General features: G+C 44.5%; 1 protein-coding gene across 1 annotated transcript in view; it reads right to left on the bottom strand.

Annotated features, from left to right (window-relative positions):
• LOC136614164 (leucine-rich colipase-like protein 1) overlaps positions 1-16,164 on the bottom strand; it is a 212,129-nt gene that overhangs the window by 31,190 nt on the left and 164,775 nt on the right. The window contains exon 2 of the mRNA XM_066594103.1: positions 5,027-5,149. Within this exon, the coding sequence (XP_066450200.1) occupies positions 5,027-5,149 (123 nt within the window). The remainder of the gene's footprint in view (positions 1-5,026; positions 5,150-16,164) is intronic.

Genomic DNA, 16,164 nt, shown 5'->3' with positions numbered 1-16,164 from the left:
GCGTACACGCCTGTCAACCGACAGTGCCGACAGGCTTACACTCATCAAGATGAACAAAGCCTGGATTTCCTCAGACTTCTCTTCTCCACCAGCGGACAGCAGCGATACCTAAGCAATACGTAGGCTGCACCCGCGGATGGAAGCATCGTTCTCTATCACCATCCAAAACGGGGACATTTCTGCTTCATCAATCTGTGTATAATATTCTTCCTCCTCCTCCTCCTGCTCCTCCTCCTGAAACCTCACGTAATCACGCCGAACGGGCAATTTTTCTTAGGGCCACAAGGCTCACTCATATAATTTTTCGAAACAATTTTTATACGTTTCAATGCGCTTACAAGCGATGAAACTTTAACTTGAACCAATTTTTCGTTAAACTGGGCTGCCTCCAGGCCTAGTTACCACTTAAGCCACATTAACCAAAGCGATTAATGGGTTTCACCTGCCATCTTGGTTGGGCATGGCCAATTTTTTCTGAGGTACATTAGTACTGTTGGTACACCAATTTTTTTGGGCCCTCACCTACAGTGTAATCATTGTAATTTCTATGTTCTTCGCCTGCACTCATGGTACAGAAAGGTGTGTGGGGTTGGCCTATACTTTTGCTACATAAATGTAACTGGGGCCTTGTCTATACTGCAGCTACTGAAATGTGAAAGAGACTGTTATCTCCCTAAACTGCTGCAATGGGAATGTTACTGGGGCCTGTCTTGAGTGCTACTATAACTGAAATGGAACTAAGACTGCGCTCCCCCTATACTGCTGCTAGTGATATGTTAGTGGGGCCTGTCCCTAATGCTACCGCTGAAATGTTAATAATTCTGGGCTGTGCCTATACCGCAGCTAATGGTATGTCACTGGGGTGTGGAAACAGAGGCTTCACGAAGACATGATGGCGGCAAGGCCGTTTCCCACCAACGCTGTTACTGTTAAGGTGCATATAACCACGGACACGTGGAGAGGACACATAGTGCCTCCAAAACATCCCCCTCCTCCTCCAACAATGAAAACATTCTTGGCAAATACCTTTGCATTGGTCCGTCTGGTGGCAGTCCAAGAATTTCACCTTTAACAACACAACAAGAGAGCACCACCACCATCCCCCCGCCACGGCCCACTTAATCATGGCCACATTCCGAAAACCAACTACATAAAACCGCGCTACTAGGTCCGCAGTCACCACCACATTACCACCAATGGTATCCAAGGAGGCGGCAGCATCAACGGTGTAGAGATTATAAAAAAAAGGGTTTTATTGCTCCATAAAACGTCGACGTTTCGACTTAATCTAAGTCTTTTTCAAGCTTGAAAAAGACTTAGATTAAGTCGAAACGTCGCCATTTTATGGAGCAATAAAACCCTTTTTTTTATAATCTCTACACCGTTGATGCTGCCGCCTCCTTGGATACCATTGCATTTATTTGGGGTTTGGTTCATGACCCCACAGGTGGCTTGGCATATACAGACTGGAACCTCTGCACTGAAGTGCATGTGTTAGGTGTGCTGCGGGACTTTCCTATTTCTACCACCACATTACCACCAACGAGGTTACTGTTAAGGTACATATTACCAGTCTGACTGGGGCATGCAGTGTGGGCCGAAGCCCACCTGTATTGTATCTGACGTTAGCTCTGCTGAGTAGGGCACTGCAATGGGATATATTTATGTACCACCGGTGGGTTCCAGGGAGCCACCCATGCTGTAGGTGCACACGGAGTTTAACCTACATCTGTCAACTTCTAAAGAACCCCAGTCTGACTGGGGCATGCAGTGTGGGCCGAAGCCCACCTGCATTAAGCACGACATTACCTCAGCTGTGTTGGGCAATGCAATGGGATATATTTATGTACCGCCGGTGGCTTCCTGGCACCCACCCATGCTGTGGGTCCACAGGGAGTTGTTACTACATCTGTCCACTTGTAAAGAACCCCAGTCAGACTGGGGCATGCAGTGTGGGCCGAAGCCCACCTGCATTAACCACGACATTACCTCAGCTGTGATGGGCAATGCAATGGGATTTTTTTATGTACCACCGGTGGGTTCCAGGGAGCCACCCATGCTGTAGGTGCACACGGAGTTTAACCTACATCTGTCCACTTGTAAAGAACCCCAGTCAGACTGGGGCATGCAGTGTGGGCCGAAGCCCACCTGCATTAAACATGACATTACCTCAGCTGTGATGGGCAATGCAATGGGATATTTTTATGTACCGCCGGTGGCTTCCTGGCACCCACCTATGCTGTGGGTGCACACGGAATTCCCATTGCGGAGTTGTACCTGGCTGTGACTATTTATAAAAAACCGCGGTCTGACTGGGCCATGCAGACACCTTGACAGAATGAATAGTGTGTGGCACATAGGTTCCCCATTGCTATGCCCACGTGTGCAGCTCCAGATGGAGGTGGCACAGGATTGGATTTTTCATTGCTTCTGTACAGCATTGTGGACTATCGGCCCGCCCCTTTTATGGGGGGGGGGGTCGCTGCCTAGCCATGCCAACCCTCTGCAGTGTGTGCCTGCTTTTCCTGTGGCAGACGCACTTATAAATAGACATGAGGGTGGCGTGGCATGAGGGCAGCTGAAGGCTGGGTAGGGACACTTTGGTGAGCGCTGTGGACACTGCGTCGTGTGGGGGGGTATTTGACAGCATGTAACCCAGGAGAAGTGGCAGCGGAGTGTCATGCAGGCAGTGATTGTGCTTTGTTGGAGGTAGTGTGGTGCTTAGCTAAGTTATGCCATGCTAATGAGGGCTTTTCAGAAGTAAAAGTTGTTGGGAGGGGGGGGGCCCACTCTTGCCGGTATTGTGGCTTAATAGTGGGACCTGTGAACTTGAGATGCAGCCCAACATGTAGCCCCTCGCCTGCCCTATCCGTTGCTGTGTGGTTCCCATCACTTTCTTGAATTGCCCAGATTTTCACACATGAAAACCTTAGCGAGCATCGGCGAAATACAAAAATGCTCGGGTCGCCCATTAACTTCAATGGGGTTCGTTACTCGAAACGAACCCTCGAGCATCGCGAAAATTTCGTCCCGAGTAACGAGCACCCGAGCATTTTGGTGCTCGCTCATCTCTAGTCCCGATACAAAAAGTAAAATCCTAAATTACCTGCTATCACAATTAAAAAATCTAGAACTAAAGGTACAGAAAGACCCAACAGATAGCATACATAGGAAACTACTCTGTGTAAGACAACAACTGAGGGACCACTTACTATTGGAACATGACAAACAACTCAAAGCCTATAAAACTACCTACTATACAGCTAACAACAAATGTAATAGCTATATGGCTCGGAGAGTAAAACAAATAAGGATCAAATCCAAGATTCCATTTATAAAAGAACCAGGCTCAGAGCATAAGCTTTGCAACCCAACAGATATAGCGGAAGCTTTTAATCTGTTCTACACAAAGCTTTATAACTTAAAAGATGAATCTCTAACAATTCAACCGAATAAGGGGAGTATAAACGAATTTTTGAGCAGTATTAATCTCCCGACAATTAGTCAGGAACAATTAGAGACACTTAATAACCTGATTACAGTACAGGAGGCCTTAAAAATAATCAATAGCCTTAAAAAAGACAAAGCCCCGTGGCCCTGACGGGTATTCTTACAAGTACTACCACATTTTTGGAAAAAACAACTGTCGGTAAATCTCACTAAAATCTTTAACGAAGCTAAAAAGATAGAAAACTACCTGTGGAAATGCTTCAAGCCACAGTAGTAACAATTCCTAAACCAGATAAAGACCTTGCTTCCCCAGCGAATTTTAGGCCAATCTCTCTGTTGAACAGTGACACAAAAATATATGCAAAAATCCTAGCCCAAAGATTACTGGAAATGATCCCATTACTAGTACATAGTGACCAGGTGGGGTTCACTCGGGGCCGTCAAGTGTCAGATAAAACGAGAAGAATAATAGACCTGCTGGCTCAGGTCTCGGGTTTGTGGGCACCTTCTCTGCTCCTTACATTGGATGCGGAGAAGCCATTTGATAGGATTCACTGGGGCTATGCGTTCGCGGTTTTGAAAAAATTTGGGATTCAAGGAAGAGATTCTTAAAACTATTCAAGCTTTATACTCCTCCCCATCTGCGAGAGTATTAGTTAATGGAACCCTTCCTAGTTTTTTCCAGATCACTAATGGTACTCACCAGGGCTGCCCCCTTTCACCTCTATTGTTTATTTTGGCAATGGAACTGTTTGCAGATAAAAGTTTGGTTGTTTTCTTTTGTTTGGAGAATGTAATATCAGCGTGAGGCCGGGGGTCCCGTTACCGAGAATGTCCCGTCTGATGGTACATCACATTTTGCTCCGCTGGCTAACACTAAGGCTTATTGCTTGTACAGATGAAACACGCGGTTATAATATGTTTTATCTGTGATACCCGTGTGCCCAAAAACTGCATTGAAAATGCAGCAAAAAAAGCGTCATACACTATTGTTATGTGTACAAGTACCCGGAGTGTGTACTTATTCATACACTTCCAGGAGGAGTAATAGAGGATCATCATCATATACGATCCTCCAGGATTATTATTTTATGGCCAATACAAATAGTTACTTAGATCTGTCTGCAGACGGACGGACGGCTCTCGGGTCTCCTTCTCATGGCAGAATGTTGCCACTAAATTGAGCACAGATTCCACACCCGATTTTGCAGTGAAATGCACCATTTTAGGGTTCTATTGCTGCTCCCCAGATCTGTGCTGTAGCTCATATAGTAGATTTTTCTTCATGCAGATCTTCAAATCCATAATGCGGCAAAAATAATTGTCCTGACAATTCACGCGGAGACGAGATCTGCTGGCGCACACGGATTTGTCCCGCCGACAGGAGATAAATCCATCTGTATGCAAAAAGATCACAGAACCCCAAAGCTCAGCCGCAATATTCCACCGAGGGTTAAACTGTCAGATCTACGTGGATAAATCTGACCCGGATCTGACGGATTATAGACCGTGCGAATGAGACCTTGTACTATACGCGGAGGAGAAACCAGGACAGCAGCGGCACGCATGTACTCACCGGGCCGATGCATTTCGTATTCGGTCCTCTTTTTGGTATGCATTTGGCTATGGAATCCTGAATCCGAATTCCACAACACCCGCTGTCACATTCACTGTTGTTAGAACATTCATCTCCGATGTCCTTAATGTAAAAGAGGAAATAAATGATTAGTGAATTTGTTTCTAAGGCGTCACATTTACATCACAGGAGGAAGTAAAGACTGTTACAGACTTGCCAACTCTCCAGTAACATCCGGGAGACTCCCAGGCAGAAGGGAGACCTGATTACCGGAATAGTTGTCAAATCTGCCGTACGTTACTGAAGTCTCTCGTAAGGAACCCTATACGAAAATATTCCTCTCCCCCGGGCCGATGGATGTATGTCAGGTAGCCAGGGACATGCTGATGCCCTGCTGACCTTGTTTGCACATAAATCCTGCCCTCCCTTTGGAGATCAGTGGCGCCCCTGCAGGCAGATCCCATAGAAACACCAGTACATCATGATGAGTGAGGCAGAGGCCCTCAGGAGGCGGAGCTATGTGCCAGGAGGTGCAGTAGAAGTGTGCCTTTTTCATTCTATGTTTGGGCATAAACATCTCAGTAAGTGAAGGCATCAGCTGATCCCTGGGCTGGAGTATCATCTCCAAGACAGATAAGGGGGGAGAATTCTTGTCATCCAGTAGTTACTTCTGTAGGGAGCAGTAGGGATTCCTATAATGGAAGTGTATAATCACTGCCACCAGGATCTTTGTATGGATTTCATTCCTTTTCAGTGAATTATCTATAAATAGACGCAGCGTGAGGCCGGAGGTTCAGGGTCCGAGAATGTCCCATCTGGCGCTACACCTCCCGCCGCACACGGTTTTACCTCAAATTTTGTCAGTTGTTCAATGCAGTTTGTCGGTGAGGCTCGTAAAGATAAAACACGAGGCGGTAAAGGTTACCTGTGGAACCCTTGCGTCCCAAAACATGGTTTGCAGTAAAGAGCGGCGCACTACTGCTATGTGTACCAGCACCGAGGAGGTATTTATCATACAGTTCCAGGAGGAGTAAAGGAGGAACAGCTGTAGGGTTATAAGATAAGATGCTCCTGGATTTACATTCTATGGACAATTTAACTAGTTGTTAAACAGACAGTCAGGAGGCGGATCATTCAGATGTTTCCTTGTGCAGATTTTCAAGTCTGCACTGCGGGAAAAATAATTGACCCGTCATTTCTTGGTGATGAAACCACGTCAGGCGGCCGCACATGGATGTGTCCCGTAACAGAGGTTACATCCACGTGCGAATGCACACAAGAATCTGCAGCAGAATTCTAGAGCTCAGTCTCAGAGATCTTTCGTGGGTTAAATTGTCAGAGCCGCATCAGGAAAATATGGCGCTAATCTGACAGTTTAAGGTCACTCTCACACACGGCATCGCATTTTGCCGGGATAGTTTACCGTGATTTCTGAACGCACTCCACCATTGTGAGGGTGATGAGGTATGCTAAAAATTGTGAAAATGAACGGGGGCGTGGCCTAGTCTCAATGGGAAACCACTTCACAGAGGCAGTAAGTTCCCAATTACTTAATTAAGCTCACTTTTAGGACCCAAAAATATAAATTCATAAAAATTAACTTTTAATAAATATTGCTTAAAAACCTTATGGACACACAAACAAAAAAAAAAAAAAAAACCACTATCCGGTAGGGAATGTGAAATTGTATCATACAGTAACACTTCAAGATCAGTATCGATCTTGGACGTTTTCTTTATTATGTCTTTTACGTCCAAAAGATAGCTCTTTTTGGTGGGGGGGTTTCTTGGTTTTAATGTTCCAAAAAACCTATGCATTTTTTCCGAACCTGAACATGATGTCGTAATCAGCCGGAATCTACATGCAACTCATATAGTCCAATGTATAATAGACATGAGATGTTTTTATGTACAGAATAGACCTTGTAATTGCCCAGATGTTTTTATCTACAAAATAGACCTTGTAATTGCCCTACGCGTTTCGCCCACTGCGTGGGCTCCTCAGGGGCTCAAGTATCTCCTGGGATGATTCCCTGGAGAAAGGGTTATCAGTCATCAACTGAGTATAGAAAATTGTTTATAGATTAGGACTATAATCCATTAGAGGCAATGAGTAAGTATAGGTAAGGTACTGTATTGAATTAGCACCCCACTATGAGGAGTGATCGCTGCAATAATACCTCTTAAGCTGATATGCGGTACTTGATAGCCTAATAATATTTCCTAGAGGAACAGTGCCCAGTTATCATTTAGAGTGATGTCTTGGTCAATACCCAGATAGTCTGCGCACTAAAAAAAGTTCCCCAGGTAATACATCGCTGTCTATTAGATCCTTTTAGTAGGTGAGTTTTGATATACTCAAAAGCTATCAATAGTATAGCTCCCACTAAATAGGGTTTTTCTGCAGTCAGGCAAATTCTCAGCCTAGTGAAGGGTTGTAAGGTTTCCCCCCTATCAGGATCAGATAAAGCAGAATGAAATCATGGCAGTCCACCACCAGGACTGTCATGCTGCCGCTTGTTCTATTTATTTTATGATTTATTATTTTATGAGGTATTATTGCAGCGATCACTCCTCATAGTGGGGTGCTAATTCAATACAGTACCTTACCTATACTTACTCATTGCCTCTAATGGATTATAGTCCTAATCTATAAACAATTTTCTATACTCAGTTGATGACTGATAACCCTTTCTCCAGGGAATCATCCCAGGAGATACTTGAGCCCCTGAGGAGCCCACGCAGTGGGCGAAACGCGTAGGGCAATTACAAGGTCTATTTTGTAGATAAAAACATCTGGGCAATTACAAGGTCTATTCTGTACATAAAAACATCTCATGTCTATTATACATTGGACTATATGAGTTGCATGCAGATTCCGGCTGATTACGACATCATGTTCAGGTTCAGAAAAAATGCATAGGTTTTTTGGAACATTAAAACCAAGAAACCCCCCCAAAAAAGAGCTATCTTTTGGACGTAAAAGACATAATAAAGAAAACGTCCAAGATCGATACTGATCTTGAAGTGTTACTGTATGATACAATTTCACATTCCCTACCGGATAGTGGATTTTTTTTTTTTGTTTGTGTGTCCATAAGGTTTTTAAGCAATATTTATTAAAAGTTAATTTTTATGAATTTATATTTTTGGGTCCTAAAAGTGAGCTTAGTCTCAATGGGAACAGTTGGGCTTCCAAGAGCTCTGTCCCTGCCTTACAAGATCTATCAGCATCCTGCCTCTGCTGGACCTGAGCCAGGCTCCCAAAGCCCTGCATCTTACCCTCCAGCATTAGGCCCAATGCCCATGGACAGAAATTCTGCAGCATTTTTTCCCACTGAAATCTCGCCATGGCACGCTGTACATAGGATGGCATTAATTTAATGCCATCCTATGCTCACTGCCCTGATTTGACCGCATGAAAATCTGTGCAGTAAACAAATGGAGGCATGATCTATTTCTGTGCGGGCTTTGCAGAAGCCCACACAAAAATGTCACTGATGATGCGCCGGCTCCGCTCTGCAGAGCGGAGGAGAAGATGCCGGACGAGTGAGTTTGAGGTCAATGCCAGGGCATGAGTCGCCTCCTACTGCATGAATCTCACAGCGAGATCCGACCTGGCCGTGGGCATGAGGCCTTAGGGGAACATTTAGAGACGAAACAGACCGGAGATCCACTGCGCCCGCAAGGCCCGAACATCCCCGCAAGGGCGAGCACCGGGTGCTAACACCCGAGGAGGACCCGGCTTAAGCCTTCCTCATCAGGTGGTCCAGAGTGGGGACCAGCTAGAGGCTCCTAGATTGCTGAAGCTGCAGCCTGCTCCTAGCTCCTCGTGGCCGGGTGACACTGCCGCCAGCAGCAGCTCCATCCGACAGCTTCTTCCCTGTGAGTCCTCGGCCACCGCGGGCCCCCTGTGCAGTTCACTGCATCCTCCTGGACAACCCTGTACCCCAGGAAGCTAAGACCATCATCGCCAGCCAAGCAGACACCATCTAGTGTGAGCCCCCTGCTGCAGCGGGACCGGCTTTCCTTAAGTCGCTGCATCCCCAGGAAGAGCCTGACCGTGGGACAATCAGACACTCCCCACCCCCTCCCCGTCAGGCAGTCGCAATCTTGAGCCGGGGGACAGCGGACAGCGTCCCTCCTGTTGTACTCCCGCAGCTGCAGGGGGTAGAGAGAGGGCACAAAAAGTGAAAGAAAGAAGCAGGGAGAGGAACTAGGGAAGGAGGGCAGTCCTCAGTGAAGTTCCCCTGGGTATACAACACCCATAGCCCAGAGGGGTGAAGCTGCCTGGCCTCCCCCCATTAGTGAGGGGAGAAATAGAAACCCGGTCTTCAGCTGGCAGGACTTTGTTGCTCTCTGCTACCACCCAGGTGCCAGCTAAGGGAACAACATCTTCCAATATACTCTTGCTAGACTGAAGTGGCCTGCAAGAATAGACCTCCATCATTGGCAAGACACACGAGCATGTACAGGAGAGGACATAAATAAATAAAACAGTGCAGGACTGCCTCCTGAAAAAGCAGTGGGACCCCTCCTCTCTTCCTCCCCAGAAACATAATCCAATAACCACCATGGACATATCAGGCTCCCGCCTCCAGTCATCACTCAGTAAAGCAACAAGTAAAAATCTTGTGAATAATAGAGGAAACCATGCTGTAATTGGCCTGAGCCCCTCCATCACCCCGTGGGATGAGCTCATACATGGCCTTTGGGATGACTGCCGTCCTCCCTTGAGCTGTGCCCTGACTCTGTCCTAGACAGCTGACTGGAATATTTCAATCATCACTCCCCAAGCTATTCCCTCCAGGTTATGGCTTCAGAATGACAAAAACAAACAGCAAACAGAAAAAATTGCTTACAACGTCAGCTTAAAGTACCCTTCCAGAACTCTTCTCAGGATCTCAGCCTATTGTTTCCACCGCTATGGCTCTCTCTCCCCAAAACTCTGATTCCAAGCTAGTGAACCAGTGAAAAACACCCAAATTACAGACCTCTCCACTGCAGACTCAACGCTCTTTAACCACGTAAAAAAAAAATGTTTCAGGGCGAGCTGCAATCAGCATTTCGTGATATCTCTAAGCAAATCTCTGACCTAGGCCAGCGTGCAAACAACCTTGAACAAAAAATGGATAAGATAATCGATGCATTGGACCAAGAGCAAGCCAAATGGTATGAACAATCAACAAGGGTTGAAGCTTTTGAGCTGAAATGTAAAGATCTCGAAAACAGGAGCAGAAGTGCAAATTTAAGGATTTGAGGCGTCCCCGGGAGCATCACTAACTTAAAAGAAGTGGCCACCAACCTCCAATTCCTCTGCCGGCTGACAAGGAAACCCTCCATATGGACAGAATTCCTCATTACCTTACTAAGCCTGCCAACTCTGACCTCCCAAGAGACATTATCTTGAAGCTCCACTACTCCGAGATGAAGGACCAAATCCTATCTGCCGCTCGCAACCTACCCTCACTTCCAGGCGTTCCACCTTCGATCAAGTTGTACACTGACATTGCTTCCTCTACCCTTGCAAAAAGGAAGATCCTAAAACCCATCACCTCAGCACTACAACAGGTGAACATAAAGTATAGATGGAACTTCCCGTTTGCACTATCTGTTCGCATCAACCTGGAAGAAGGGAAATGTATGCTAGAAGAGGAAGGAATTCCCTACGATCCTGGCAGTAACCCACCGCCTAGACCTCAACGGCCAACCTGAAATGAGCCAGTTCCACTGCGACGCAACCAGAACCTCTGAAACAAGACACGTATGAACAGACTTTGTTTAAATACTGAAAGGTTAAGGTTTTCTAATTCTTGGCTTGCGAAATCCCGGACATAGTTAAATGGTTTACTGACCAGCTCTTCCGGTCAGCTGGTTATTTAGTTTAAATCTTACATATTTTAAGAACTTGCTAGGACAGAGAGATTTGATGCTCCTTCCCATTTAGAATTTAGATGCGCCTCACATATTTATTTGGAGGTGCACTTAGCCTGGGCTACCTTGGGTCCAAAGACCCAATATTGTTTTTTTATTAAGTTTGCTCACATATTTCATTCTGCTGAGTTACTTATGTTTGATGTTGGTTCCACACAAGTAGCGAACGACCTTCGCCTCTTCTCTGGGAAAACTAGGCTTACTCAGCTCCCAGCTTACCGCCACAATGATCTTAATACTTTCCCATAATGTTAAAGGGTTTAATTCCCCATTAAAAAGGAGGAAGGCTTTCCTTCAGTATCTTAAATACAAGCCAGATGTCATCTGTCTACAGAAGACCCACTTCTCCACCACTTCAGCCCTTAAATACTTCCACTCCCAATACACACGAGCATACTCATCAGTAGCCACCAAGAAGCACCAGGTTGTTTCTATCATCCTACACAACTCACTCCCCCTCACCATAAACAAAGCAGAGATAGACCCGCATGGCAGAGTCATCATCCTACAAGATACCCTGTGATGGGTGATTTTAACACAGTACTCTCCCCTGCTCTGGATCGTTCCTCTTACAGTCCAGACAAATTAAGTGCATCACAGAGGGCAACACTGGCCTCCATCCTGGGGAACTTGGTTCTGGCTGATGTATGGAGGCACACGGTTTTAAAAGAGGCTATACCTTTTCCTCAGCCTCACCTAAATCATATTCTCGTATCGACTGGACGCTTGCCTTCACCCACCTTCTGTCAGCACTAGCACAAGTGGTGCACATTCCCTGTGCGTGGCCAGATCATGACATGGTCATATCCCACTTTGTGAACCAAGGTACCCCATTTTTCCCCAGGAGATGGAGGCTCAACGAATTTCTGCTGAAAGACCCCATATCTCTTGGCCTAGTAGTCAGTATTGATAAAACAAAAGCCCTTTTTAATAATCTACCCTCACACACGCAAAAACTCATAAAGCTTAACTTTGGCTTTCAAACACCCCAACACTACATTACCTATTTATGCAACAGGCAATCTTGGTATAACGAGAGACCCCCACATCAAACAAAAAGTTATGCACTTCCATAAAAGTGTTGGAGGCCTATCAGTCTCTAATCTGCAAAAATACTTCTTGGCAGCCCAGTTGTCACAAATTCCCCCATGTCCTCTGGCCTAAGGGTTCCTCTATGGGTAGAAATAGAAACATCTCTTATAGCCCCAATCCACCTCAAAGAGCTTCAGCCACCCAACACCTATCACCACTAACATACCATCTCTTTCTCATCTGGAGGAGGTGCAGATTCAAGTTCTCGCTGATGTCAAATCTTCCCCCTTGCTACCCATTATCCTCAATCAAGTGTTTGACTTAAGTTCCCAAGAAAACAGCCTCCTATAGTGGTGAAACAGAGGCCTAACTTTATTCTTCCACTAGCTTACCCGTCGCGCGTTGCTGTGAAGACAGACATACATACATACATTCGTTTTTATATATCTAGATAACAACCAATCACAGCGCAGCGTTCAAGTTACCTCAGCGGTATAATATATAACAGCCAATCACAGCGCAGCTTTCATGTTACCTCAGTGGTATAATATATAACAACGAATTGCAGCGCAGCTGTCATGTAACCTCAGTAGTATAAAAAGTAGCAACCAATCACAGCACAGCTTTCATTTTACCTCAGCAGTATAAGAAATAGCAAACAATCACAGCACAGCTTTCATGTTACCTCAGCATTCTCAAAATCCAGCAATTGTCTTGCGAAACGTTCGGCGGATGCATCATTTTCTAGTTGAACACGCATCCCGTTGCTCGTAATGCCTTTTGCTTTCGTGCTTGAGATGGAAATCAAACGATCTTTGTCTGGGGGGGCATAACTGTCGACGATGCTCGCACACGCGCAACCTATCGTAGGATAGATGTACTATGCCAGTAATCTTCCCAGGAGTGTACTCAACAACTTCCCAAAGTTTCATGGTGATTAGATGAATGGTGTAGTAATGCATAAAGGACAGAGAGATAGACATACATACATTCATTTTTATATATATAGATGACATCAAGAAGTGAGAGAATTAGATTCTGTACGTAAAATTTGGACGCTAATTCTTTTGCGCTTAGAATTGAATAATCGAGTTGGGACCCATTAACTTTTCCTATTTATGACATAATCAATGCTCGTGCCAAATTACATTGGGAAGTGAGAGAATTAGATTCCGTACGTAAAATTTGGATGCTAATTCCTTTGCGCTTAGGATTGAATATTCAAGTTGGGACCTATTAACTTTTCCTATTTATGACATAATCAATGCTCGTGCCAAATTTCAAGTTTCTATGATATTGGGAAGTGAGAGAATTAGATTCCGTACGTAAAATTTGGATGCTAATTCTTTTGCGCTTAGAATTGAATAATCGAGTTGATACCTATTAACTTTTCCTATTTATGACATAATCAATGCTCGTGCCAAATTTCAAGTTTCTATGATATTGGGAAGTGAGAAAATTAGATTCCGTACGTAAAATTTGGATGCTAATTCTTTGGTGCTTAGAATTGAATAATCGAGTTGGCACCTATTAACTTTTCCTATTCATGACATAATCAATGCTCGTGCCAAATTTCAAGTTTCTATGACATCGCGAAGTGAGAAAATTAGATTCCGTACGTAAAATTTGGACGCTGATTCTTTTGCGCTTAGAATTGAATAATTAAGTTGGGACACATTAACTTTTCCTATTTATGACATAATCAATGCTCGTGCCAAATTTCAAGTTTCTATGATATTGGGAAGTGAGAAAATTAGATTCTGTACGTAAAATTTGGATGCTAATTCTTTTGCGCTTAGAATTGAATAATCGAGTTGCGACCCATTAACGTTTCCTATTTACGACATAATCAATGTACGTGCCAAATTACATCGGGAAGTGAGAGAGTTAGATTCCATACGTAAAATTTGGACGCTAATTCTTTGGCACTTAGAATTGAATAATCGAGTTGGGACTCATTAACGTTTCCTATTTATGACATAATCAATGCTCCTGCCAAATTTCAAGTTTCTATGACATTGGGAAGTGAGAAAATTAGATTCCGTACGTAAAATTTGGACGCTAATTCTTTGGTGCTTAGAATTGAATAATCGAGTTGGGACCCATTAGCTTTTCCTATTTATCACATAATCAATGCTCGTGCCAAATTTCAAGTTTCTATGACATCACGAAGTGAGAGAATTAGATTTCGTACGTAAAATTTGGATGCTAATTCTTTTGCGCTTAGAATTGAATAATCGAGTTGCGACCCATTAGCTTTTCCTATTTATGACATAATCAATGCTCGTGCCAAATTACATTGGGAAGTGAGAGAATTAGATTCCGTACGTAAAATTTGGACACTAATTCTTTTGCGCTTAGAATTGAATAATCGAATTAGGACGATTGAACTTTTCCTATTTATGACATAATCAATGCTCATGCCAATTTTCAAGTTTCTATGACATTGGGAAGTGAGAGAATTAGATTCCATACGTAAAATTTGGACGCTAATTCTTTGGCGCTTAGAATTGAATAATCGAGTTGGGACCCATTAGCTTTTCCTATTTATGACATAATCAATGCTTGTGCCAAATTTCAAGTTTCTATGACATTGGGAAGCGAGAAAATTAGATTCCGTATGTAAAATTTGGACGCTAATTCTTTGGCGCTTAGAATTGAATAATCGAGTTGGGTTCCTATTAACTTTTCCTTTTTATGACATAATCAATGCTCGTGCCAAATTTCATCGGGAAGTAAGAGAATTAGTGGCAACGATGGAAATTGAACGATCTACGTGGGGGGGGGGGCGTAACTGTTGACGACGCTCGCACGCACGCCATTTATCATAGCGTAAATGTACTATGCCTATAATCTTCCCAGGAGTGTACTCAACAACTTCCCAAAGTTTCATGGTGATCGGATGAATGGAGTAGTAGCGCATAAAGGACAAACAGACAGACAGACACGCAGACATACATTCAATTTTATATATATAGACTAGTAATTATTTGGACATTATAGCAGCAGTGTTTCTGGTGGCACATCACACATACAGCAGCTTGATTACCACACAAGACAAACACAGCTGGGACAAATACAGCAGGGACATCCCCACAGGTCCTTCAGCCTACCGGATCTCTGTGGTGGAGGTAGGTCAGTGTGTTCTGTCAAGACCGCTGAGTTGTGTCTGACATAATAGTGGCTTAGTTGTATTCTCAGTGTTTTAGGACCTGCCGTAATGGCGCCAGGGAGCGAAGCTATGACGTAGCCAGGAGCAAGGCTATGATGTCACCAGGGGTGGGGCTATGAAATCGCTAGGGAGCCAAGCACTCACACTCATACAAACAGACAAGTGGTCATTACATTCCATAATAACACAATACAGAAGCTGCTGCTGCCACATATAATAACTGACACAAGTGTCAGCATCTATAAGAGAACAATAGCTTTTTAATGGCTGAAAACAACATAACTTGTAGCAGAAAGTTATTACAGACAAGTTAAACTTTGCTACATCTGTAGACGCCAACTCTACCAGAAAACCCAGGAGGCTCTTTGGAAAAAAGGAGACCTATCAGACTCCCTGGAGAATTGCCAAGTGTTCTGAAAGGGTTTGGGCTATTAGGCCTCCTTCTCACAAGATGTATGATTCCCCTGTAAGGGCTCCCACCCACTGGTGATATTTTCTTTCTTGCGCTGCGAGAGCACGAGAAAAATCTTGCATCATAGCGCAAGAAAGAGGCCGGTATAGAACCGGCATATCGCAAATGGTTTCAATGGGGCTAGCAACAGCAGCACTAGCCCCATTGAAGCATAGGGAGAATGCCGCTTACTTCTGACAGCTGTGGCAGGAGTTTCCTTCATCCCCGTGGGGACCGCGGGGATGAAGGAATCCTCTGCCACAGCTGTCACAGCTGTGGCAGAAGTCCACGGCATTCTCTTCTATTGCTTTCAATGGGATCGGCACTGCTGCTGATCCCATTGAAATCAATGGTTTCAGAAAGCCCTGCGGAATGATTATCGGGGAAGGGCTTGAAATATAAGCCCTTCCCCAATAATCATCAATAAGTTTGAAAAAAAAATGTAAAAAAAATTATACTCACCGCTCCTGCTCTCAGCCGCGTCCTCCTGCTGGCTCCCCGGCACTGCTACTGAGCTCTTTCAGCAGTCGGGGATTTAAAAATCCCCGCC

Source organism: Eleutherodactylus coqui, chromosome 1 (genome assembly GCF_035609145.1).
Source record: "Eleutherodactylus coqui strain aEleCoq1 chromosome 1, aEleCoq1.hap1, whole genome shotgun sequence".
NCBI lineage: Eukaryota > Metazoa > Chordata > Amphibia > Anura > Eleutherodactylidae > Eleutherodactylus > Eleutherodactylus coqui.
Note: the sequence above shows the minus strand (reverse complement) of the source record. Positions and strands in the feature narration are given on the sequence as shown.